The 27,373-nt window shown below is 36.7% G+C and overlaps 1 protein-coding gene across 1 annotated transcript in view; it reads left to right on the forward strand.

Annotated features, from left to right (window-relative positions):
* The window catches only part of RNF180 (ring finger protein 180), a 74,463-nt gene extending 47,421 nt beyond the window's left edge, over window positions 1-27,042 (forward strand). Inside the window, exons 5-8 of the mRNA XM_086770614.1 lie at window positions 1,116-1,341; window positions 4,384-4,509; window positions 23,835-24,484; window positions 24,705-27,042. Of these exons, the coding sequence (XP_086626740.1) occupies window positions 1,116-1,341; window positions 4,384-4,509; window positions 23,835-24,034 (552 nt within the window). The 3' untranslated portion in view covers window positions 24,035-24,484; window positions 24,705-27,042. The remainder of the gene's footprint in view (window positions 1-1,115; window positions 1,342-4,383; window positions 4,510-23,834; window positions 24,485-24,704) is intronic.
* The last annotated feature ends 331 nt before the right edge of the window (window positions 27,043-27,373 follow it).

Here is a 27,373-nt window from a genome sequence, read left to right on the forward strand (position 1 = left end):
GTGTTGCAGGACTAGCAAAGAGGTAGGTACAGCAGAGCAGTGGTTGAGCAAGGGGCATTAGGGTGTTAAGTATGGATACTGGAGCTTGCAAGAAGTCACTGATACAAGGCAGCTTAGAATTAAGACAGTTAAACTCAGATCATTAGGCAATGATTGGGAGTTTAAAACAGGGGGCATGCAAGAAGAGTTTTGACTCAACAGTGTCTGGCACCCTCCTCTATCTTGGTTCTTTCCAGTTGGGTCTCTTGCATATTGGGCTATGTTGTGTTCTCTTAGCTGTGAAACAGAGAGGATGGATAGAGAAGCTAGAGCAAAGTCAATGTCTCTTGTGCGGCTCCCATAGAGATGAAAAAAAAGTTATTTTCTTTAAGCCATAAACCCTGGATGCCATTAGTATAAGATCTTCAGATTACATGGAAAAGTTTAGTTATCTTACAAGAGCAAAGCAGGAACCTGGCAATATACACAGGTTGTTACACTTGTATGGCACGTACACCATTTGGGAAGTTTGACTATGTTGCCCTGCAAATATATCAATGCAAGGAAATTTGGAGCATACACACTGGCAAAAACAAGCAGTTACCAAAGATGTTAGGGGTTCCTAGACTTTCTACTCTAAGGTTTAGATTCTGCATTGTAGTAATGAAGTTGTGGTTGTTTCAAACTATGAGTTGTTATTCTTGCTGAAACATGCCCTTCACAAATGCAGAACAATCCATAGATTATTTTTAGATATATTTGTTTTGTTTTGCCTTTCTTGGCAAAGTAACGAGTATTTTGGTAATAAAGTTATAAATAAATTGTTTAAATTAATCTTGAAAGAAGAAATCTGATGGTAGGACAGTTTTACTCAGCCTTTTTGGTTTTGGTATTTCCTCATTTTACTGTCTCATATGATTTTTGCTCTCCTTTCCCACAGAGTGCTTATTGTGACATTCCTGTCCTACCAGTATGTTTCATCATCTCATAAGAAGTAACCTATATTAAAAATGAACAATATCACCAGTGTGTACCAACTTATTAAGCATTATTTAAAGTCACCTTCCTGCCAATTGTTTTATCCAAAGTAGTTGTGAGCTAAGCTGTGAAGAGACGTTTTCTTTTTCTTCTTGCAGACTGCAAATGATAACCTGCATACAGACGATGGGCGTGAACTCAGAGGAGATAAAGAAAGCTATCTCTGTGCAGTGTGCCTGGATGTTTATTTCAATCCTTACATGTGCTATCCATGCCACCACATCTTTTGTGAACCTTGCTTAAGGATGCTTGCCAAAGATAATCCAGCCAGCACTCCATGTCCACTGTGTCGCAGGACAATTGCCAGAGTCTTTTTCCAAACAGGTATAAAAATGAAAGTTTCTACAATACAGAAAAATATTATAGCTTTCCTTCCCGTATTTCTGGCCTGAATGAATATGTAGTTAAAAGTATAGTAAAACCCTGCTAACAAATATAGTCATAAAAAGAAGAAAGAAAGAATAATGTGCAATAAGCCACATTCAAAATGCATGCAGAGCAAGATTTGGTGATGTTAATCTACTGTGAGGTTATCTTTGCATTTAACTTCCTGGGACTATTCCACGCAGGCTTCCTTCAGTGGCAAGAAACTATTCTGGATGTATATTTTAAAACTTTTTGATTTTTGAAGTGAGGTTCTGGTATTTTGCATTTCTTTGGTTTCCTCTTGCTAAACACAAACTAAACATAACAAACATTTTGTCAAAATATCCTACCAGAAAAGCATTTTTAAAATTACTAACTTAATGACATAAAAAAATGCTCTTTTCTTGGTTTTATGGCTTTAATTTAACTACCAGTGAAAATAAAGGCTATCAGAACTATAGAATCCTCCTAACTAATCTTGTTTTTAAATTCTCCCTGTCTGGACTCTTATACCCTCATCTGTAGTGTTCCTGACTTTTAGCAACAGGAAAAAATATGGTGAGTAAGTGGTGTTTGATGTCAGAACAGGTACAGGAATAGAAGAGGGTAAGTAGTGCTGTACATGGAATACCTGGAACAGCACATCAGTCTTTTATGCCTGAAGCTTTAAAAGGTAAATTCAAGCACCATGGATAAAATTGCACTATGTTATCTGGAGCTAGGCCCTTTACAGCACTTAAAACTATGCATCAACAGGTCACAAAGTAATGGAAATGACTCAGCCATACAGGAGTGTGTGTTTATTTTTGCATGCTGCAGAGATCTTGCAGCAATCCTCTTTAAACTGGGAGAGTGCTGGGATGATGACAGGCTGGGGATGTAGATTAAAGTATGATTTCACATTGATCAGCAGAGCTGCCCGGGGTCTATGTTGTGCACAAGCTCTTCCTCTGCACAGGCACAATTTTGTATAATTTGATGGCAGACCAATTCGAGGAACAAACTGGGCTAAATAAGAACTCATTTGGGTGGGAAGGAGGCAAACTAATTGCCCCAGGATGGTTCACTGAGGAGCTGCTGGTGGACAGGGATAGGGACTGACTATGTCAGCACCACAGCTGAGAAAATGGATGGAAAGTTGCAGCCTGAGCCCTCTCAGCACCCTGCTTCTCCTGTCAGGGGAAAGAGTGAGCCAGGGATTGGCTTCTACACTTCCGTTTGTATAAAGTTTAATTTATATTAAAGTGTTTCCAAGGAGGGCTATATCTGGCACTCACGTACAATAAATCCACCAGTTTGGAGAAACGTAGATTCAGTGTTCTCGTTGTGAATGGGAGGTCAAGACACATCGCAGGGAGAAGATCACGTACATACAGAAGGAGAGGTGGCCTGGCCAGCCTGAAAGGATCTTTCATTAAAAGGCTAACCAAACAACCTCCTAAAAGCCAGTAAGAGTTGTCACTGCTGTCTTTTCTGAAAAACAGGAATTAGATGCCTCACCAGAGGTTTCAGTGTTTAAATTTGGATGATAAAGTTGAAAGAACTGAGTCAATTTTTATGGCCTGTAGAAGGAAACTGAAATATTCTATGTTGATGCTGAGGGGCAAGGAGAGTCTCATCAGAGGCTATTTCCCTGAATCTGAATAGTGCTTAATCCAAATGTGTTCAGTAGCATATAAAGCTCTTATATAAATATTAAAAATGGCTAGTGAAAAATACACAGCTTGTTCCTTTTACAGGAGAGAAAATGGCCTCTTTCACTGCCAGAGGTTTATGGGTACAGTAGCACTGTTCTTGCAGAATGAGATAGAAGGATCTGAAGATTTCTGTACTCTGCATGTGTTGTGTAGCCTCTTTCTACCTGCATTCTGACATGGTGAAGTATAGGATAATTTTTAGAATAAGACTAGCAATTTTTTTTTGCTTCAAATCTGCTAACACATTCCTTTTATACAGAAAAAGCTGCTGCAACCAGAGAACATTTGGATTTTTTTTTCTTCTTTCAGGAGCCTGCTCACAAAACCCTCAGCTTTCTCAAATTTGCCAGAGAAAAAATATTTTATCCTTTCATAAAATACTGATTGTTGAAAAAGTGTGTAGAATTGCAATAAACCAGGTAGAGTAATCACACATAAGCCATTTCAAAGATCTGTGAAGGGCCTTTTCTTTCTTTTAAGGTACAGAAGAAATTGTGGTAGTGGCTGCTATTATTAGTATTTATCTGGAGCCATGGTGGTTTGGAGGGCCAAAATGGGGACATTTTAATTTTTCCCTGTTAGCTGCTAGCTTGGCAACTCTGTCTGTTATCAGCAGATTGCTTCTTTTCTGTGGTAGGAAAATATGGCTATTTTTGAGCTGTTTTCCATTATTGTATTGCTATGGATAGGTTAATTTTGACAGTTTTGAGTTGCAGTCTATGTAGCTATTTCCCCGAATGATGTCTCGAGAAGCTGATGATTTCTTGATATTAATAAGTTATGTTAACTCTTGCAATGTATCATTAATCATTCAACAAATGTGTTCTTAATTCCTGTTAATCAACATTTTAAAAAATCTCAAAAAAAATTTTCAGACTCTTCTGCTCTCCTTGTATTACTGACTGTTACTGGGTGATGGTGTTAGACAAAAAAAAAAATCTGAACTGGGAATTAATACCACAACCAGTTTGATAGATGTCATTTTCATTCATAGAGGTCATTGAATTTTGTAAGTTAAGTAGCCTGATTTATTATGCACTTCATTTTGCTAGAATTTGACATAATCTTTCCTAAATGCTTTTTTTTCAGAGGAACAGAATCAAAACAGCATATTTAAGATTTCTTCTTGCTACATCTAGAAATCCTTGGGTTTATATGATTTTAAAACAATTTAACAGATGTTATAGTCAGAAAAAGGATTATGCAATAGATAAGGCATTTTTATTTTATAGTATAAGTGTATGCAAATTATTGCTATATTTACAGCTTTGATGTATAGATTCTTTCCCATTAATTATTGTAGAACTGAACAACTCTACAAAATCTTTTTTCCCTGCGGAATATTTGAAGTTAAAAGAAAATTTTCAAAAATCAAATTCTGCAAAGTGGCCTCTACCAAGCTGCAAGAAAGCTTTCAGAGTTTTTGAAGGTAAGTTTTTTAATTTTTCCCTAAACTTCACTCAGTCTTGAGTATAATATTTGAAAATAAGGCTCTAGCTAATACATGCCATAGGAAATCAGAGATGGATGATTATTAAAGTACAGCTGAGTTAAATTCTCCTGAGTGACTCATACACAGCTCTGAATCTAAAGGTAAACTGTAAATTGTAAGAAGGCAATTTATGTGTGTACCTTTTTATTTTCTCTTAAATCTTTACTGCTTTGCACATTCTTAGGATAATCGTATGGAGTTTCCTGTTTGGAAAAATTTGTGTCTGCATAGTCATTAAAGAAAATTACTCTGGGAAAAAAAGTTACTAGTTCTGAGTGTGGTAAATAAAGACCTCTCCAAAAAAAACCAAAACAAAAATCAGAATCAGTCTTTTATGGAAAAAGTAATATAAAAAATTGTTAATAATATAATATATTTTAATTCTGCATTGCTTGTTTTAGACATCTGTAATGGAGTAAAGGATGTGGGTGTTTTACCTTTGTTTTCTGCTTATTATGTGAAGGAAGCTTAGTCCTCTGGTTGCTACTTGAGCACTTAAACATTTTCATCGTTATTAACTGGTTGTTAACTGAAGAACATTTAAGTTAGACCACTAAAATGTGAGAGTCACTGTTTACCCATGTTTCCCTGTTTTCAGTCTAATGGCCTTTCTTCAACAGGCCTCATCTTCATTTACTTATATAGTTAGTTTCTGTAGTCCTGAGTCTCGCTAGCAGATACATTTTTCCTGTTTGTAAGAACAACAGAGATTGCTTCTAAAAGTATGTAAACAAATAAATCAAGACATCGTTTTTACATTTATTTTGTGAGTCTACCCAGGCCTTCCTACAGGTCAAATTTGATAAATTATGGCCCTCCACTTACAGAACTGTGTCACACAAGGTCATGATTTGATACTGAAAATAACAAGAAATGATCCTAGCTATCAAAAATGAGCAGACTTGAGAAGCCTAAGGACTGGTAGATCATCCTTGGTATGACTCAGAGGGGAAGCTGTTGGCAGGAAAAAACAAAGATGAATATTTCCTTTCTCTAACAGCAGTTAATATATTGTGGATGTTGATGCTGAGCTTACTACTTTATTGTAATACATTACTTTATGTATGTGACACAGTTCATATATGTTCCATAGTGTCACATGAGTTATGTCTTTCATAAATGTGAAAAGCTACCATACTGAGCATTGTACAAGACATAAATAATTAAAAATAAAAGGAATCATAGAATGGTTTGGGTTGAAAGGGACCTTTAAAGGTCATCTAGTCCAATGCCCCTACAAGGAGCAGGGACATCTCCAACCAGATCAGGTTGCTCAGACTCCGGTCCAACCTGGCCTTGAATGTTACCAGGGATGGAACATCTCCCACCTCTCTGGCAACCTGTTCCAGTGCTTTACCACCCTCATCCTAAAAAATTTCTTCCTCATGTCGAGTCTGAATCTACCGTCTTTTACTTTAAGACCATTAGCCCTTGTCCTGTTGCAAAAAGCCCTGCTAAAAAGTCTGTCCCCCTCTTTCTTATAGGCTCCCTTTAAGTACTGAAAGGCCACAATAAGGTTTCCCTGGAGCCTTCTCTTCTCTAGGCTGAACAGCCCCAGTTCTCCCAGCCTGTTCTCATACGAGAGGTGCTCCAGCCTTCTGATCACCTTCGTGGCCCTCGCTCCAACATGTCCACGTCCTTCTTAGGTTGGGGGCTCCAGAGCTGGAGACAGTACTCCAGATGGGGTCTCAGCAGAGCAGAGAAGAGGGGCAGAATCACCTCCCTTGACCTGCTGACCGCGCTTCTTTTGATGCAGCCCAGGATACAATTGGCCTTCTGGGTTATGCACATTTCCAGCTCATGCTGAGCTTTTCATCCACCAGTACCCCCAAGTCCTTCTCTGCAGGGCTGCTCTCAATCCCTTCATTCCCCAGCCTGTATTGATACCAGAGGTTGCCTCAACCCAGGTGCAGGACCTTGCACTTGGTCTTAGTGAACCTCATGAGGTTGGAATGGGCCCACTTCTTGATCTTGTCCAGGTCCATCTGGATGGCATTCCATCCCTCAAGCGTGTCAGCTGCACCACTCAGCTTGGTGTCATCTGCAAACTTGCTGAGGGTGCACTCAATCCCAGTGTCTGTCGTTGATGAGGATCTGGAAGGATCAGCTTCAGTACTGTGCTACCTGAAGACTGGGCATGTTGTTCCACAAAGGTAATTCAGAATGCTGGATTTACGTGTTTCCAAAGGATAGCCTGAAAGTCCCACACTGAATGGGTACGTCATTAGATTTATTTAATAGGAAACTTGAACCACATAGCTGTCTGAAACTTTGTCTTTGCCTTCTAAGTACAAGTGTCACTGCCACATCTCTCTTCTGACTTTTTATTTGAGCAAAAGCTACTGCAGAGTTTTTGTCAGTTTGAAATGCAAGTTTATAGTATCTTCTTCCTGGACTGTTTTTTTGAACTTACATCAAAATTGTGCTTGGCAGCATCTGAAGTTCCATATTTGGTTTTCTTCACTTTGATTGTGTTCCCTGACTCAAGAGGCTCCCAGGGACTTTACAGGTATAGAATACTGAGCAAACTGGCAGCAAAAGACTTCTGACACTGTAATAGATACCCACGGAAATGGAAACTCTAATAGCACTAACAGCAGTAACGGAAAAGAGGCTACTTAAGTTAATTTTTGTTTAATTAGGAAGGTAGCAGCCTAATAAGATGTTGGAGTTTCAGAAGGCAAAATGTAAGAATGGGAAGAAGAACAGAGTGGGTACATGAGTAGAGTGACTGGAGTGAGAAGGAATATGAATACAGTGCTTAGAAAGCAATGAAAACATGCAGTTTTGAATGTGAGAATAACTGCCTTTTTATAGGACAATACTGCGTTGTCAAAGAAGAAATTCTGTGGCCCTGTTAGAAATGCATATGCTCTTCTGTCGCGTTAATACCAGCAGGTTCAGTAGTCACTGATAATGTAGCAGCTCTTTTCAAACTTTGTACTGTTCCAGTTTTCCGTATGATAAAACCTCTTCCACAATATTATTTTAGTACTCCAGACATGTAAATGGTAAATGTTGAACTACTGGTTAGAGATGCTAGACCTGATAAAATCAGACCTCAGAATTAGATTGAGATGCAAAGAGAGAAATATGGCTGTTGAGAAGCCTAGATTATATATGTAGAAGATTTATCAGTTTGAACTAATTTAGACTTTCTGAACATTGCAGGACTGCCAGATAAAATGAAGTGTATTTTCTTTTTCCTTGCTTTTTTTTTCCTGAACTGATTCACTGAGCAAACAGATTTTGTAATAAATATGTGAATCTTCTTTCATACGAGAATTTCCACAAGGAATGTAAAGTTATCTTCTAACTAAAAAAAAAACCTCAAACATCTGTAGCTTTTGAGTTTTTGTACAAAAAGTAACAAACCTCCGCACTGTAGCACTTCCGTACTTTCAAGCTGATCAAAATTGCTCCAGAGTAGTTTGTCCTTATACTGCACTGTATTTTTTCCAATTAAAATAATTAAGAGAATTCCCCTTTTTTTCATAAACATTACACGTAGCATTGCTCTGTATATGGCATGTTCTATGTGGTCAAGCATAGGTTAACGATAAAATGGAAATGCTATTCAAGAATAAAAGCCAATCTTCTTTTACCATTCAGATTTTTAATATATGTGAAAGTTAACAAATATTTAAAATATTCGTCTAAAATGTCTTCTGTTTTATGTGATATAAACAAAGATATTACATTAGTTACTCTTTTGAGTATTAGTAACTTTTAAAAAATGTAATTGCACAATAGAAATGATATCTCAAATAATGGTTTCCTTAAATAGATGTAAAAATAAATAAATAGTGTTGTTTGGATAGGATAGTTAAATAGCAAATATGCTCAATTGGATCCTGTTATTATATATTTATAGTTTAATAATATCCTAAGTGTAACCTTTGCATGCCATTGAATTGGAGTTGCATTCTGTAAACACTGTACAGTCACAGAAAGTTCACAAACTAAGGGTAAGTCTGCAAAAGTAATTTGATACCAGAAATGTGAGCTAAAAGAAATGATAATTTAAATTGAAAATACAATATTAATCTGACAGTGACTTCGGTGTAGTAAAGTGCAGGAATTAAAAAAAAAAATCAGACTGAGCTAGTTAGTGCACTGGGCCTAAAAGGGTTATTTCAAAAGCTTTTGCATAAATCTGAGATAGAAATACGTTGAGACCAGAGATACAGGACAGAGTAGTCAAGACAGTGATGGTACTGGTGTAAAAGGGTGCTGGCTGTCTGCTTACAGAGAAAGATTGTAGATGCACCTGAAGGTGAGTACAGAGCTGGGTTTTCAGAATGGGGGAGGGGGATTATGAAAACTCCGAGTTACAGCCCTTGGTGACTATTTCAAGATATAATTATTCCTAGGCTGACAGGAAATTCCCTCACAACTGCTTTTATGCTAACATTTTTATTTAAAATATAATTATTAAATTGGAAGTGGGAAAGCCTATTTAGAAATAGAGTAATTATTTTTATCTATTTTTTTTAAATGCTGGAAAACATTCTCCCGATGTTGCATACAATGACATTCATGCTAGGTCTTTATTGATGCCATCTGTTTAGTGACTTAATAAAAAACTATTGACTTCTGTATCATTCAGGGACTGCAAGATACAGTGTTTTCAGTGCTTGCTAATACCAGTGGAAATTCCCACTGCCTCAGTAAGTCACATCTGCTATGTCCTTCTGCGTAAGCATGATCTAGAGAAAAGGGGGCACAATTTCCTACATATTTTTTTTTAAAAAGAAATGTTGTGAAAGCTTTTAATAATACCTGTTGATATTTTTAATATCTCTGTCTTTAAAATTGGAGTACAGCGCTTTAAAACCTACTCTCTTAATTCAGGATTCTTATTATAGGCAATAAAGGATGTTAACAGCTGTCAAAATTTACAGCTGTAAAATTACCTCAACTAAGTTTTAAGGTCATACTTGTCTGTTTAAAAATAAGAAAAAAAGTGATACTGGTTGTCAATTTTCTGATGCTGTGATCTACTGAGAAGATTAACAAGATCAGTGTTACTGAAAATAGAAGGTGCAGCATTGGTTTTAGCTATAGAAAGTAATGCTGGAGTGTAAGAAGTCTCTGAGAGCAATCCTTATATTGAGCTGTTTTTGCCAGGTGCTACTATTCTGTCCTTCCTTACTGCACTTTTTTCTTTCAGTTAATTTCCTTACTTCCTCATTTTTTTGTTTTAAGTTGCTTGTTCCTTTGTCATACTACTCAAGACTGCAGTCGTAGCACCATTCAGTGCTTCTTCACCAGAAGGCTTTCCTTTTTCAGCTAGGATCCATCAGATTCTTCAGTATAGCTTTTGGAATCACAGAAAGTTAATTTGCACACATGCATTTCTCGCAAGATGCATTCACACTCTGCAGTCTTCACAGTGAGTGAATTTTCTGTCTCAAGGAGACATACATTACCGGGAAGTGTTGTCTTTGAGCATCTGTCGTGCTTATAGTACACCAAGGCAGAAGACATAGAATCCAAGCACTGCTGGTTGACTGTGTCTTAGTTGAGCTGCACTGATGACGACTTTGTCATTTTGCTAATTTGTCAGCACTTGGACCCTAACATTTGCACCCATTTTCCTTGCCCACAAGTCCTTCCAGCACCAACAGGTCACTGGTAAGAAACACAAGACTGATTTCTCGATTCCAGGGTCCCGCTTGGGTCCCATGGAGCAGCTGTGCTCTCACTAGCCTTCAAGCCTTCACTTCTGCACCTCACCAAGCAGAAGGCAATATGAAAGAAAAACAAAATAAAATTGAAAGGGAACTTTAAGGTACAAAGGTGAATGCCACAGAGATGTCTTAAGCTTCAGCCATGTTAGCACTGGGACGTTTTGTCCTTGCTGTTTTGCCAGCATTGTCAGCACAAAGCATTCTGTAAGTATCAATAGCCATGTCTGTCTTTCAGGCTGTTTTGCAGAGGCTGTTCTTCAGAGATTTCTTCAGAGCCGCAGTCCCATTGGAAAAGATATTTTGTAGCCTTTTCCAGTCCTGAGGACTGCATCCAAAGCTAGCCTGTGTAGGAGAGTGATACACCTGTCAGAAAGGCTCAGTTGTCTGTATTGGTTCATCAGTGCATTAAAGGGAATCACATTCTAGCTGATCTGTATGTATCATCATGATTGCTTGTTTCCATTTAACTGTAATATTATAAGATTGCTATACCAGGAATATTGATAGCTATAATTGTGCAACACCAAGGATTGCGATAGAATGACCATCGCAAAAAAAAAAAGCGTACTGTTTACACTTTTCCTCATTCATTTCTTGACATGTCCCTGAATGGATGTTAGAGTGACATCTTTAATTCTGGTTAGGGGACCAAGTGTTTGTACTGGCTGGTAAGACAAACCAAGAACATTTTAGACATCTTACGCAGCCGTGGTCCCACAGTTGTACCGGAGGGACTCAGATGAGCTTGTAGGGGAGCTTTAAAAATTTGAGCTTCACAAATTCCAAAAGTCTTTTAAGAAAATTCTTTTCTGAGAATGTTTAAAAAAGCATAGCTGTGTTCAGGATAAGAAGGAAAGTTCTCTCATCCATGAATAGTTGGTTGAAACATAATAGGCAAAGGATGGAAATAAATGATTCATTTTTCTCACTGGAAGGACATTAACTGTCTGATCCTAGATGGGTATATGGTCCAGTTTGTACTACCCAGCATATTTATTACTAGAAATTTAGGTGATAGCGTTTGCTTACAGTACTGAAATATTCAGAGTAATAAAAATGAAAGCCAAGCGCAAGTAGTGGCAGAAGACTGTAATGATACTGAGTGATCTTCGGCAACATTTACATTATTTTCCTTTCACTGCAAAAGGAAGTAGTAAACTGGCAGGATACATAGAAGATAAATAAGAATGTCAGTTTAAAATTACTTTTTAAAGTAATATGAATATTCATAATGAAAATATTCATGAATATGAATATATCATAAAAGGAATATGAAAATAGACTAGAATGCTTCAGCCAAAACAAGATGGCTAAAGAGGGAGGACGATATAGGTAATTATAGTTGTGAGAAGCATGACAGAAGTGAATGGGCTGCTATCATTCACTGTCTCATAATAAAAGAACTGGAGGACATTAAATAAAATTATCATTACCCCAGAGATTCTTGGAAAAGAAATTAAGTGTATTAAACTCAAAGATAACACATTTACCTGCAGAGATCCTTGAACTGCAAGTCCCTGGGAGCTGAGAGAGAATACTAGGAAAGTATTGCAATATGCTGGCCCTGTTCTTAAGTTCTTTCCTTGCCGTTCACCAATTCCTCATTGTTTGACCTTGTCAGAGAAAGAATGATAGGATAGGAAGATCTTTAGTCTGCTCCTAGTATGCCTGTTATTATGAGATATCCTACAGTTTGATGACAGTGGTGTCTTCTATTACAATTTTAATTTAGGCATCGTAAAAGGATTTTATGTATTTGTCAAATAAGGTTACATCAATATTTATTTTTTGCCTTCCAAAGACGATTGAGAACAATACATAATCCTAGTTGAACCACCCTAGGTTACTAGCTTTTTGAGGTGGTAGTCTTTCATCATAGAATCTGTTTAGAGGATAAGATACCTCTTGGTCTTAACATTTTATGTTTTCTGTAAGATTCTGCTGAGACTAGTTCAGCTTATGATGGAAGCATAGTGGAAGCAAAGATGCCTTCTGTCTTCATCACTGGCAGGAATTAGCAAGTATCTTTCTATGGATTTTAGTGGAAGTAGGGAATGATCCTTGCCAAATAGAATGGCAAAAAGATAGATCGTGGCCACTGAGAAATTACCAGTAAAATGGGTTATATTCCCAATTAGCTGTGAACTAATTTTTTTTAGTAAAAGTTAAGTCAGATGTGATTCCCGAACACACTCCCCCAATCCACTTAGCACTGAAATGCACTGTGTAGGAGAGCAGTTAGTACTGAAGTAGTCCCTAAAGAGTCTCAGCTTTGCTGGTGTAAACACATTTTATCTTGAAAGTTAAGTTTGCCTGGTGTTCAGTCCTTTGATTGGGTGCCTCATATAAATCCCATTTACTATGAGAACAACAAAGAACTTTTGGCTGAGAATAAATTGTAGAGATATCTGTTGTCTGCATCGCTATCAATAACTTAATCGAGAAGAAAGTAGGACGAACACATACATCGTTTCTGCTACCTAACATGCCTGTGATTTCTGTTTTGTACATCTGTACCAGTGACACTGATAGATCCACGCCATTCCAAAATTTGGACATGAACACAAGTTCAGTTTGATCCTAGAGCACTTATTGGGTAGAAAACAGCTAAGATTCCTGGAGGAATATGGTACTTGCATAGCATACTTATAAAAAGTAAGGCAACATTTTTTGGGCAAGGCAGAGCTTTGAAGACTCCTAAAAGTGAAAACAAAAGCTGAAAATTGAATTTGATGCAGGACAAAAGAGGAAGCATGAAAGCACTCAAGGTGATGTGTGAGAAGAATAAGCAAGAAAAGGTGATTGTATTTTTATTAGATCAGAGCCAGATTAAGCCTACCTTCTTGAAGAAGCAAGAGATGAGCAAACAGCAAAGTCAGGAGACTTTTGTAAATATCTTAGCTGAGTAGATGAATATGGATATTTGAAATGGCGCCAGGAAAAGTTGGAGATAACCACCATTACACATTTAATGAAGGATTAAAGGAAGGATTTTTAACAGTTTGTATACATGTTTTTTTTAAAAAAAAAATTTAAATAGCTTCTTTTTAATAATCTTTTAAGTAACTTTTCTTGTGAACATGTATGAAGGCTTTTCAGACAACTCTTTCCATAAAGCCTTGGTCAGCTTCCTAAAAACTGATTAAGTACTGTCAGCATCAGAAAGCTTTCAGTTCAGAAAAACTATGCCAGCTTTCTCAAGATACAGTGTTGTGTTTTGTGGTTTTCATTCTCTGGAGGAATTAGTATTTATTTTGTTTGCTCACATGGGAATAGGAATTTTTGGAGTTGACATTAGCTAAAGCTGAATATTCATTTGTTCGAAGACAATGGTGTGGTTCCAAGATAGGTCATTCACCAATTTCTGGAGGAATTACGGGAGGCATGTTGCCAGACAGCTAGATTTGCAAGTAAAACTAAATGCTTTGTTAGCTATACACAGCCTTGTCTTACAGAAGGGTGTGATGAGGCCACTGTCACATGTATTCCCCTCATGTATACCTATCACGTGTATTCCCTCTGACCTTTCCTGTCAGACTGACCATCTTAACACAAGTAGAGCAAATTCACAAATGTATTTTTAATAAAGTATTTACATTACTGTTATCTTATGGTGTTCCACTAAAATTGGCTTAAAACTTTAAAGCCTTAAGCACTGAAAGGTTTGTGGGCAGCAATGTATAACAAAACTCTGCAAAGTTTTTGCTAAATGATCTTTCGTATTAAATTAGTATTATTAACAAAATTCAGCAATCATGCAAGTCAAGAAATAAGCATTGAAAGAGAATTGAGCAGTATGCCAAGTAGCGTTCACATTAGAAACAAGCATCGGTATGAGATCCTTTTTAATGTTATTTTATACTTATTCAGTCATCTTGAGCTATAATGTTAAGCTTGCCAATAAATATCAATAGCTTTTGCCTCTACATATTTTGTACAGTAGCAGTCCAAACCAATGGAGCCTGGAGGGATGCAAGTAGTTAGGAAGGAGTTGTAGGGAAAAATGAAACTAGAGAGAGGCCATGCCATTACAGCAGTATGTTACAAAACAGTGCAGACTTACGACGATAATTTAGCAAGAGTTGCTGACAGATGAAATAAAGTATTTGATCAGGTGGTGAGATGACATATTTTAAGAAAACATGAACTTGAAACAGGATTTTTAGAAATGTTCAGTGATAAAAAAGTGGGAACAACAGAAGACAGTGTTGATGATTAATAGAGTTTGAGACCATGATGAGTAAGAAATTTAGTGAAGAGGCAGTGGAAGAGAAATGGAAAATAGATTAAAAATAAATTTTAAAATTCATAGAATCAGAATATTCTGAATACTTTTTAAAATTAACTTTTCATACACATTATTGGTCCACATACCATGAAAAGTTGAATACTTCAGGTTGCTGTTTGAGATTCCCTGGGTTTCGTTGTCTGCATTGTCATGGCCAGGAGAGAAGTTGTCCACAAGTTAAATTCACTGTTAAGATACAGTTTATCTACATGCTAATGTGGACAAAATTGAATATCAATCCCCATCTTAAAGGCAAATGTATGAAAATTACCATAACTATAATATGTATATAATCAATATTCATGTAGAAAACTAACCTTTAAAATTAAATAACAGCATTTTATGGTCTAGAATTTGTACAAACTGTGAGTTTAGATCTATGACATGATCTCACAGGGAGACCATGCAGCATCATTTCTTGGTATCAGTCATCAAGACTATATGGCTTGCAGTCAGAACAGGAAGGGAAGGGCAGTTAAGGAAGTCAGTGTATCATTTATTCTTAGAGCTAGCTTGCACCCTGAAAAACAGGGACATACATTTCAATTACTGTATATTATTTTTATTTCATCTGTATGCTCTTTTTATTTCATCACTCTTAAATGAATTTTGAAATAAATTGATTTTAAAGTAGAAGAGTAGGTTTTGCTGTAAATAATTTTAAATTAATTTAATTTTTTGTCCTGTCTGTTTGGTACTTTGTGTGTTATGATTTAGGGAAAGAAAGAAAAAGCAAACAAATAACTCACTTGGTTACTTAAAAAAAAACTGCTTGCAAACTAGCTATCAAAATTCCTTCATGGCTTCCACAGTCAAATGACTTTTACACTGTAAAATGTGAGATTAATTACTCCTGTTTTAGTATGCATCCCAGCATTCAAACTAGCCAATTAGCTTGTATTTGTGAGTATTGATAATTATAGAATAATTACAGATGTTTGGACAGAGTATGTTTATTAATCTTATTGTTGCCTCACACAGTCCTTTTACTTCTTGATTCATTTACTACCAGGGAAATAAACAGCCTAAGATAGAAAACACGAGTTGTTCTAGTGTTGCTTTGAATTTATGAGAGGGACTGAGCACAGTAGTCGTTTAATATTTCTCATAAAATTGGTAAATGGATTTCATATTTAATAAATTTGTCCAAATGTTAGTTATACAATATACTGAATGTAAAATGTGTATGGATGCATTTAATGTGGCTTTATGGATTTTGTCATTCATTTCTAAAGCTTTCTCTTGTTTTGTTTTCCAATAACCTGATTATCTGATAAGAAATACTAGCTAGTTTTATGATTTGTGTTTCAATCAGTAAAAGCTGAATTATTAGTCTATAAAATAGCAAATAGCAATTTTGTGCATTTTTATTTGGTTATTTACTTAATATTCAGAATGTAATTGTTAATTTATGGCAGAGGTGCTATATTTATGCCTTAGAATTCAAACCAATAGGAGGAACATGCAAAAGACCTCAATTATAAATAATCCTCACTGAAATCCAATAAGCTGTATTTGAATGGAAAAAAAAATCTCATCTTCATTTCCTATCAGGAGTAAAACTGTCAGATCTCTTTGTCAAGTGTAAATATTTGTAATTTTGATGGAGTTAAATTTAAAGTATTTCACAGAGGAAAAAACTTCAAATGAGAAGTTTTCTCCTCTCTGTTCTGAAGTCCTGAGAGATGTTAATTGCAGTGGTTGACAATAAACGGTCCAAAGAAATGCTGAATTCAAGTACGGCTTTTAGGTATTGATGAGTAGTACATAACCTTTTACCCTGAGCTTATTTTGGTTACATGTCTCTGTAGAAGAAGTCAGATAATAGCTACCGAAAAAAAAAAAATAGGTGATCATATTTGTAATCTTGAAAATAATATGGAAAGTTAAAGCAGTATGAAATAAATATTTCTAAGAACTGTAACTGCTATAAGAACTTCTATGAACTATTTTGGTTTTTTTTCCTTCTTTTAGTTACTGAGTGAGTTCTGCTTCATTTGTGTATATTCTCTTCCCAGATTCATGTAGGACATCTAAAGTTTTAAGAGAGCAGAGATGATTCCTAGATATGACTGCCAATAATGATGCTGATACTGATCAGCATGAACCATTATTTGCCTGGTGGTTGATTCTCTAGGACTGCAAGTTTTATAAGCTTTTTGCTTTGACAGATGAAGTGTATGTCAGCTAGTGACATTACCACATTTGGGGATTTCTGCATAGTTTTGTCTGTAGTGTGATGTTCTTTTACATATGTGAAATGCCTTATGGAAGTCACAAAACAAAAAGCTAGTGGGAACAGTGAAGAACAGCTTCCTAACCACTCTGCCTTACAAAAAGGAGTGCCCCTTATGCAATCGAATCTTGTGTCCTGTATGAAAGGCTTCAGGACACTGCTTTTTCAGATTTTCACAGTAATCAGTTGCTTTTGTAGACCGTTTGCAGACAATGTTCATTAACATCTTGAATAGCAGTTACTGTGTATTGCCCACTAAATTGCCTGGATGCTGGTGATTTGTTCATGTACAGAAGGACTCTGTATTGTATGTGCAGTGAGTTCGATACATCACATTTTATGCCTGTGCAAATAACTGCTTACACACAGTTTACCTCTCTGGGACTGTTGCAGATTTTGACATTTAAACCAAAAGCCCCACAAAAATAATGTAGCTAGTCAGACAGACATCATAGTGAATATAAAAATTGTTTCAGATAAGGATTATATCCAGTACATTGAGTACATTTTACATCCAGGTTTTCTAAAGTTCAACTGCTAGCAGAAAGTAGGACTTGGATTTTGGGGATGGAGAAGGAATGGAGAGATGTTTAGGCCATCATGTAAGTTTAGTCACACATGGTTATAAGGGGCTAGCAGGCTGTGAGAGCCTATGGGTGAAATCAGAAGGGCAAGAGTGAGAGGAAGATAGGAGTAGGTTAGCAAGAGAGGTTTGGGAAGATGATTGGACTTTGCAGTGAGAAAGGGTGGGGCAAGAGGGGTTTGGAATTTGAGGGCTCTCTATAGGAAAAAACCAAGATTTTGACTCTTAAGACAATAGGTGTGTGGAGCTGAAATATCTGAGGCAGGAAGGTAGGGAGGTTCAAGCTTTTAATGCAGGACAAAGAGAAAAGTGAAAATGCTGTATCTAAGAAGGGTGGTGACTGGGTTGAGTGGCCTCAGTTTGGGGAAGGAACTGAAGGCTTTGAGAACTTGAATTTGGTGGAGGGCGTGAGACTGAGTTAGAGCTTGGGACATGAGATCGGGAGTCAATGGGATATGCTTGCAGGCATTTGCACAGGATAAGTGCCACCCTCTCATAAACCTCTCTAGCAATTTATGCATTTTCCCTTTGTTGGAAATATAGATCTCATAGCTCATTTTAACTAGCAAATCCTGCAATTTAGCTATTACATCAGCATAACAAGAATATGATGCTACATGAAGTGCAGGGAAAGACTGATGTTTATGCAAGAAGTTTGGGATGATACCTTGTTTGTGAAAGCAGTGTAAAAACAGTTTTTTTGAAAAAAAAATCAAAAATGCTGGGAAATTTTGGCCCATTTCTCCATGCTGTCATCAAGTCTGCAGATGACAACAAATTGGAAGACCAGTTGGTAGACTCATTGGTAGGGCTGCTCTTCAGAGACCAAGATAGGCTGGAGAAATGGGCAGAAACATTAAGGGAGGTGCCTCAGCAGATAAAGTCCCTTTCAGCAGGGCACATAAAAAGAAAACCAGACCAAGGTAGAAGATAGAAAATATGATGTAAAGAGCATCTAGCAAACTACATTGGATTGTTGTTGGAATCCTGCAGCAGTCTGTGTAGTTCAAAACTCTCATATGTGATTTGGAAAAGTGATACATATACAGCTGATTAAGTTTATTAGTGATAGTAAATTATTCAGTTCACTAATGATAGTAAATAGGAACTTGACTGCTAAAGTTCTCTGGATCAGCGACCTCAAGGAGGCAGCAGAATGCAGTCTCATCATGTCTTCAGAGGACAACAAATTGGAGGACAGGTTGATAGACTCAGTAGCAGGGCTGCCATTCAGAGAGAGCTAGACAGGAGAAATGTGCTGAAAGGAACCTTGTGAAATTCAACAAGGACAAATGCTGAGTCCTGGACCTGGGAAGGAAGAGCCCCTGGCAAAGAGACAGGTTGAGCACTGACAGCCTGGGGAGCAGCTCTCTGGAAAGGACCTGAGCATGCTGATGGAGAGCAACCTGCGCCTGAGCTGGCAGTGTGCCCTGTCAGGAAAGAAGGCCAACAGAATCCTGGGCTGTATGAACAGGAGAGTGATATATGAACAGCAGTAGATGAGGGAAGTTTTTATCCCCTGCTACTCGGTAGACCATGTCTAAAATACTGCAATGTTGAGCCCCGTAATACAGGAACGACGGCAGTAAATTGGAGCAGGTTTAGCAGAGGGACATCAGGATGCTCGGGGGCCTGGAGCACCTGACCTGGGAGGAGGGGCTGAGGGAAAGGGCTTTTTCATTCTGGAGAAGGGTAGGTTTTGGGGAGGATCTCCAGGCAGCCTTACCACCCTTATAAGGAGACCACCAAGAGGACAGACTAGCTGTTCATAGTGGTGCATGGCAGGTGGATGAGCAATAATGGGTGTAAGAGGTTCAGATTGCAAATAAGAAAAACACTTTCACTGTGAAGGCAGTCAAGTGGTGGAGCAGCTGCCCACAGAGGTTATGCAATCTCCATAATACATAATATTCACTATGATGAGCTGTAAATTAGCTATTGCCACTTAAGAGATCTGGATAATAGTGTGATTAGCTTTCTGAAAACATTCAATGCACAGCCGTAGTCAAAAGGTAAGCAGGCATTATTAGGATCATAACAAAATGGAAAACATTATGTCATTGTCTAGATTTGTGTTGATCCCACATCTCCAATTTTGCGTATAATTTTCAATTACATCATCTCAAAGAAGGATAAAGCAGGGTGAAGCATTGTGTGGAAAGGACGATCTGAAGTATGAAGCTTTTCCGTACAAAGGAAATTTACAACTTTTTTGTTTGTAAAGGATATTACGGAAAACAGATACAGAAGGTCTGTAAAATTATGAATGGCATAAAGGTGTTTTAGGGAAGATTTTTCACTGTCTCTCGGAAGGATTCTTACATTAGCAGTTATATCAGCCATAATAGGCCGGGCAAAACAATTGGTGCTGAGGGCCAAATGTCCACATTTGCATTTTAGAGAACAGGGTCAACTTACTTCCAGTCCCAAGGGCTGAATGCCCATTAGTGGTTGGAGCATATTACTGGAACACATCAGCGCTCTAAGAGCTCATCGTCTGGTTTAGTTTCACCTGAAAGGAAATAAATTTATTTGCTCTAAGACTACTTCACCGAGGGACACAAAGCGCTGTAGGTGAAGGCAATGTGAAATCTGGTTCAAAAGTATGCACAGTCACATATAAAGAAAGAAAGGTCTATCAGTGCCGTTTTAGCACATGGTTCTGTGCACAACTTCCAAAGCACTGGCGTCCTAAGCTGCTGGTTGCTACAAGGGCACATATGGGAAGGTGTCAGTCTGTACTTGCCTTTTTTCTTACAATCTTTCAGTAGCTCTATCTGTCTGCTGCAGCTCGTAATCAGAAGAAGAGACTGTCAGAATGACCTTGGTACCTCTCATTATGTAAGAACATTTGTTCTTAGGTAATTTGAATTTACATGAGCACTTGACAATGTAAATGTTTACTATAGCTTGCACATTATTTGTTTGGGCACATTTTTAGAGTAAAATTCTCCATCTTGTATTCTTTATTTATAGCAAAATGAGATCAATCAATTTGTAAAATTGGGAGAATATTTAAAATTGTATGTAGTCTTATTTTGAGTATTGCCAGTACCTCAAAAGGAGGTTGCAAAAACTTTGTCTGTTGTTGCTCTGGTGAAAATCCTTTTTGATTTGCTCACTTTGGTGGGCACACAATATTGGTTTTCTTATCTAGTAACAGGTTTCCACTAACAGTCTGCCAGACTCCACTGGCACTGTGCATGCATATTCATGTGATTTGAGTGGAAGTTCTTGTTCAGAGTATAGCAACACAGGCGTGCACAAAAAAAAAAACGTTAAGTAAAATTTATATTTTAACAATTAGAAATTATTTGGACTGTATTCATCAAGTAAGTTAGAATTCCTTTTTTTAAAAGGAGCAAAAATATGAGAGATTATTTGGAGCTCCCTCAGCTCTTCTGTTTCCCTTGAAACAGAATTGAAATCCCTACTCCATGTTGCTGTACAGTTTCTCTACGGCTCTCAATTTTTATCTGCAGGTGGCTAGAATCAGGTGTAGAGACATTGCTTATTTCCAGTCTAGCTGGAGAGACAGACATCTGATGGTATTTTCATGTCAGAATTCATTAGAGACAATAGTCACAGTATGGATCATAGAATCTGCAGTAACCTTTGTGCATGATCATAAAGGATTTCTAAATCTCATCCTTGGTTTCACTACTGTATGCAAGTTTATTTTGGTAATATGCTTCAGGGAAAAGAAATAGTTCTCATGCGTTGTTAGTGCTAGAATTCCATTTATGGAATTGTTGTACTGTTGATGTTTTCAGCTGAAGCTTAATCAATTTCCAGATGCTAAAAAATAGACTATTTCAGCAACAGAATAGAAATCTGTTTCACATAATAATTGGCTATCAACTTTCAATAGCTTTATTCACACTCAGGAAACCCACTCGGATTACACTTGTTGTGTAGTAGGCAGTTCCTGATTGTATACATACCTTTAGTACAGCACCAGCAATTTTTCTGTGTCTTTCTATAGCAAGAGCAATTAGAGAATAAATAGCCAGTTTCCTATACTGAAACTACGGTTCCTGAATGTAGAATGATTACATTACAAAGCCCAATCCAGTGCAGGTTTCCTTAGGTGAGTTGCACAGACATACAAATAAAGAATAATGTTTGTCCAAATCCTCTAGAAGGTAAGGCCTACCAAGTCAAAATGAATGTAGCTACATGTTTGCATAATTACTTGATTATCCCTGTTAATCCAAACCCAGCCTCTAGCATTTTGTGTTATATTTATTTTAAATACAGAAATAAATAAAAAACAAGCACAGCTAGCAGTCTTGACTAACACCCTCCAGAGTGGATCAATACACTAAAATGCATCTGTAAAAGGCAAGGTGAATGATATAGCATTAATGATAAAATTTAATGCCATTTACAAATTACATTTTAAAAGTAGAATATAACAACATAAATCTAAGTCTCTATTAGACAATCTTTTTTAAAAGTGATAGAAAATAAATTCAGAAAAATACATGTTTAAAATTGAGGTAAGTTTTTAAATGAGCATTTTTCAAGTAAATTATGTCTTGGCAGAAGGATATTTAAAGAAGACTAACATTTTTCAAAATTTTGTTACTGAATTACTGATGTTATTTTTCAGTAATCAAAGATACTGGTTTAAATTAGCATAATTAAAGCATAACATAAAGAACAAGGAGGTCTATATCATACTTTAAACAGATCTTCAGCATCTTTAAGCAGAGGTTTAGCTCATGCAGTTGTATAAAATTTGTTGTATTATAATTTAAAACTCTTTAAAATTTAATACCTGGAATTTTTTACTTTTTTTTTTTTTCTAGAGCCAGTATAGCATATTTAGCTGTGGGGCAAATCTTCGCCCACTTGGAGTCACTGAAGCACATCATAAAACATCATCACCATCTTAACTAACATGAAGACTTCATATATAGTATCCAAAATAAGATAAATAATGTTAGAGAGATTCTGATGTGTACGGATCTAGAAACTTAGTATCTGCACATGACAAACTAATCCAAATTGTATAAAAATAAAAAGAAATGCAATGATATCATGATGTCTAGCCATGAGCAATTCTCCAAAGGAGGAATTTCTGTGTCTTTGTAGTCTAGTCAGTTTCTAAATAAAGCAGTCATTAAACAAATACAGGAGGACCAGTCTACCTATGTATTTCGGAGTCATAAGGTCTCTGATGAACTATCTTAAAAAGGGAACTGAAGAGAGAAAATACTTCTCTTTGGAAGGCATAGAAACAATTGGGCTGTAAAAGTTCTGGGCAAAATATTAATTCAGAAAAAAAAATATAAAGAAACAGTCAATATTCACCACTGAAAATGAAAAATATTGAAATTCCAGCAAAGTCCTATATTAGGACCTTTTCTAAAAATATAGTTCTCAGTTATCTTGATTAAAGTCTGAGGTTGTTAAAATTACTGGTATGTGAACACCAGTTATACACAATTACTTACACTAGTCAAAAACAAGACTGGGGAACTTGAAGTTGGCTTAGTTAAGCTGGACTAGAAGGCAGCATGGTAGTAGATTAAAACTGAGGCATGCATGCTGAGGCACACTGGTGTGCAGTGGCGCACACTGAAGGGAACACCTCCAAAAGCCATGATGTCAGTGCAGAGAAGAGCCTGGGCAGCTCAGCAGAGATTTGTTTTCCAAAATCAGTAAGAATTTTGCTTCTCTAATACTTCAGGGGAGGAATGAAGAGTGAGGACCTTTTAGCAGAACCCCACCCTCAGGCCATTCTTGGAGTCAGAGGACTTTTACTTCCACTTGAATGGCTGTGTTTGCATCTGCCTATATGTTTTAAAGATATTATCAGCATATAAACAATAATTTAAAAAAAAAGGAATTTTAACCTGGTATGTATAATATTGAGACATAATATTAAAGCAAGCAGAATCTATTTAGAAGAGTGTTCTAAAAAAAAACAACCTTAAATACTAGAAATAGCAATTTAGCTGTATTTGCACTGTTGAACTATGTGTGTACACGTATAGATGTGTCTCAATTACTGAAGAACTCACATGAGTAGACTTAGGGAATCCAGGGATTAATTAGTCAAGAGATTATGGATTAGTCAAGAGGATATGGATCTTTCACTTCTAGATCACTGAATCAAATTCAGTGGAAGCAGGCACCAAAAGAGAGGTGTTCATAGGTCTGGATAACATAAGCAGATAGCATTACATTACTATAGTAGAGCGTGCCAAATCCAAACAAACAAACATATTATTTTCCAGACATGGAAGACCGTTACTTCTTAAATCTTTCAAAATCACGTCCACAGAGAGCTTCTTGTCCAACAAAGCAAGGAAGCCTAGCAGTGAGGTGTGAGATTTCCTGCTTCCATTTGTCCAGTAAAATAACTGGGTAAAGGAGAGTTAACTTTTTTTTTTTTTGCTCAACCTGGTTGCTTTTATAAAGATTTTTATCTCCTAGTCTGTTTTTCAACAGGTTTTCAAAGACGTTCAGATACTGTAACAAGGAGGCATTTCCCACATGCTGCTCACAGGATGGACTACATGGACTTTGAGGATGATAGCCGTGGATGGCGGTTTGATATGGACATGGTGATCATCTACATTTATTCAGTCAACTGGGTAATAGGATTTATTGTGTTCTGTTTTCTTTGTTATTTCTTTTTTCCTTTTTAGTCTGTATTAATGAGGAAAACAGCAGTCATGTGAACCACAATCGTGTATAGAAAAAACATGAAAATAAAATGTTTGTTTGATACTGCATTTTTATAATTCAGAATTGTAATAGACTGCATCAAGCATGCCATGAGGCTATTTGATACTTCTGCTATGTGTGACAAAGTACTTGAGCTTGGTTCCAAATATAATGTGAAATCCAGATGATATTTCCTTCAGTGGGAGTTTTGCCATGATTTTGGTAGGAACAGGATTTACCCCTAATGTCTAAAATAATTACTCTCTGGAAATACACGGTACTCCTTGTTCTTAGGGGAATTCTGTGTACTACAACAGAATATGATCCATAGAGTCATTTTGGGGTTCGACTCTTACATTGACACACTTTGGTCACTCATTGGTGCTTCCGTTCCTCATACATAAAAGCAATAAAGATGCTTATCATTTACAGTCAGATCTTTTGGGAACAGGAGATTGTAACCGTGCATTATATAGACATTCATCAGAGCTATTTCAATGGTATAATCCAAATCATGGAAAATTTTGAGAATTTATAGACCTGTCAGCATTCTGCTGTGGAGATGCGCTGTACTCAGTGCCTGAAATGTTGAGCCTGTTAACCGAAAAGAGGAGTTATGCTGCACAGTGTGCTGACCGTTCATCTTTTCAGCAAATGACAATCAGAAGGAATCAACTAGCAACTCTTAAGTTCTGCACATTAAAGGGACCATTTTTGTGCAGATTCCCAGAGTAGCACTGTACCTTTTTTTACCCATCCAGATAAGTGTGTTTGGATCCAGGAAGACAGCTAATGGAGGGCAAGCAGCAGGCCTGCTGGCTATGATGCCATGAGACACTAACCCCAGTAAATATTGGAGAAAGAAGCATTCTCTTGAGTAATAAATCAATTTGGTTATTATACTGCTGTAACAGTTTGAGGATACTCTAAAGTGTGGGCTCACCAGGACAGTGTGTCTCCAGGGAGATCATGTAAGAGAACAGAGTATTTATTTGCACCTTTCATGTGAAATAATTCTAAAGCACTTTATAGTTATCCTCTATATAGACTGCTGAGTTACAGTACCAAACTGCAGCCAGTTCAGCAATCATTCCATGCTTGCTGCTTTATACAGTATTTTCAAATGAAGTGAAAGAGCATCTTTTAAATTATAAAAAGGATATTAGAAACTATTGCAGGAGTCAGGTGCTGAAGAATGGTACAAGGTAGTTCAGGAAAGCTTACTTTTCAGGAAGGTGCAAGGAAGTTTTTATTTCTAAGGGCATGACCCTGCAAAGTACACTGTGGTTTAATCTAGAAAAGCATGTGAATGTATGCATGTAGTCCCTCTGGTATGAGGATTTGTGTGGGAGACCTGTGGTTTTTCAGTAGGTGGTGTACTCCCCTGTTCTAGCAGAGAACAAGGAGAAATGTGTTGTGGAAGGTGCCATCTGCCAAATGTGATGGAATGAAATGAATTGCAGGGGTTTTATAAGCATGTGCTTCTTTGCTGGAGCAGAGCCAGCATGGTCAGTCTCTTATAGGCTATAAAGTGATCAGGACCAGAAGCTTTCACTTAATCTGAAAAACAGAAGTACATCAGCTGCTAATATTTAGTTTCTCTTTGAGAATATATGTGTAGAATTAAAAACTATAAGTCTAGCTACACTAATTGGACTAAATAACTTTTGCCATCTTATTTAATATATGCAAATTTAAGGAAATATAATAATTGAAATTCACCATCACTGCATACTTGTAGTTGTGTCAGAAATGCATTTTCTGTAATTATAGTATATCTACTTACTTCGTCTCTACCTAAAGGTAATTGGCTCTATTACTAGTGGCATTAGGCATAACATTTTAAAAGCTTTAATTTGTAGTAAATTAGGTGAATTTCCCTTTTTATATTGATGTAAACAAGTCTTTTAAAACCTCAGCATTTTAGGTCATAGGCTCATTTTTTGCCACAGGCAGATGTGTAGATCTGTATGCTCAAATATTATCAATAATTTTAATAATTTTTCTCACCAATGCCAGGACTGGAATTCTAACTGCAATTTTTGTTTGTCTTATGAATTTACTGCTCCTATCTCAGCAAAGAGAGGGACTGAATCACCTGTTAAGCCAAAATTGCTTCTACCTTTTGATCTCAGAAAATACTAAAATAAAAAGAGGTCATGAAAAATTACTTTAACTTAGCTGACATAGTCTGAAATTCCAGTAATAATATTATTTAAAATTATTTAACCTGAGTATCTAATAAAACAATATCCTTAAGTATATTTTGAGACATAAGAAACATAATATAAGTACTAACTAATTATATAAGAAAGAGTTACTTACATCATTTTTAATAGCATGTTACTATGGTTTTATTTTTAAAAAGGCAACAAAGGAGAGTAAAAAAGCCAATGTAATACTGGCCCCTTTTGTATATTTACAGCAAGAATTGATGACTGATGTAGCTGCGTTTTCCTAAATTTAGCAGGAGTGAGAATTTTGTATGGCATTTCTAACTGTGTAGCTCTGCCTTTCTTCAAGGCCTGAGCAATAAACTGTTTTCAGACTATATTGTTCTACTTTATATTGGTTGTTATTAATTCCAGGGGATAATTAGTTTTAAAAGATTATGAATGTACATAATGAAGACTATTGCAACTCTGAAGAGACTTCCTCCATAGGAAAGGCATAGAGTACTTTCTTTTGGAGGTACTTTCTTTTGTCCTCTATTGCTTTTTTGAGATACATACTTTTGTAAAAATACAGTAACAGTTGGAAGGCTCAGATTTGGTTTTCCTTGAAGTCTGCCTGTAAAATGCTGTTGATATCTGTGGAAGCAAGAGCAAGTCCTTTGTAAGCAATTTTCTGGTTAAATTGATCCTTCTCTGCAAGCTTGTATTTCTTACCTATAATAGTATTAAAATGTTTGCAATAAAATTTGAGTTGTTTGTAATATTTTACAATAATTTCACTAGGTTTTGTTTGGTGAAATTAAATTTTAATATTTTTTTCCAATTAATATCTTGTTTGTTATTTTGTCTGTTTTGTTTCTGCTTGGGGTGCAGTTGGAGTTTGTTGAATTTTTTCACTGTGATTAACTCTTTTCATACTAGCAGCCTTTTATTTGTTTCAGTACTTTCCAGGAAACAATCAGCTTTTGTCAGAAATCATCTTTGGGCAAAGGCGTGGATCTTAACACATTCTGATAATGAGTAATACTCAGTACTAGTGCTGTTAGTCCAGACCAACTAACTGTTGAAGGCAGCAGAAATCCAGGACAAGACTAAGTTTGGCTTTGACAGGCAAAGGCACTTTGTGCACATTGAGAAGTGTCTGAG

This window comes from Chlamydotis macqueenii, chromosome Z (genome assembly GCF_036417535.1).
Source record: "Chlamydotis macqueenii isolate bChlMac1 chromosome Z, bChlMac1.mat, whole genome shotgun sequence".
NCBI classification, from domain to species: Eukaryota; Metazoa; Chordata; class Aves; order Otidiformes; family Otididae; genus Chlamydotis; species Chlamydotis macqueenii.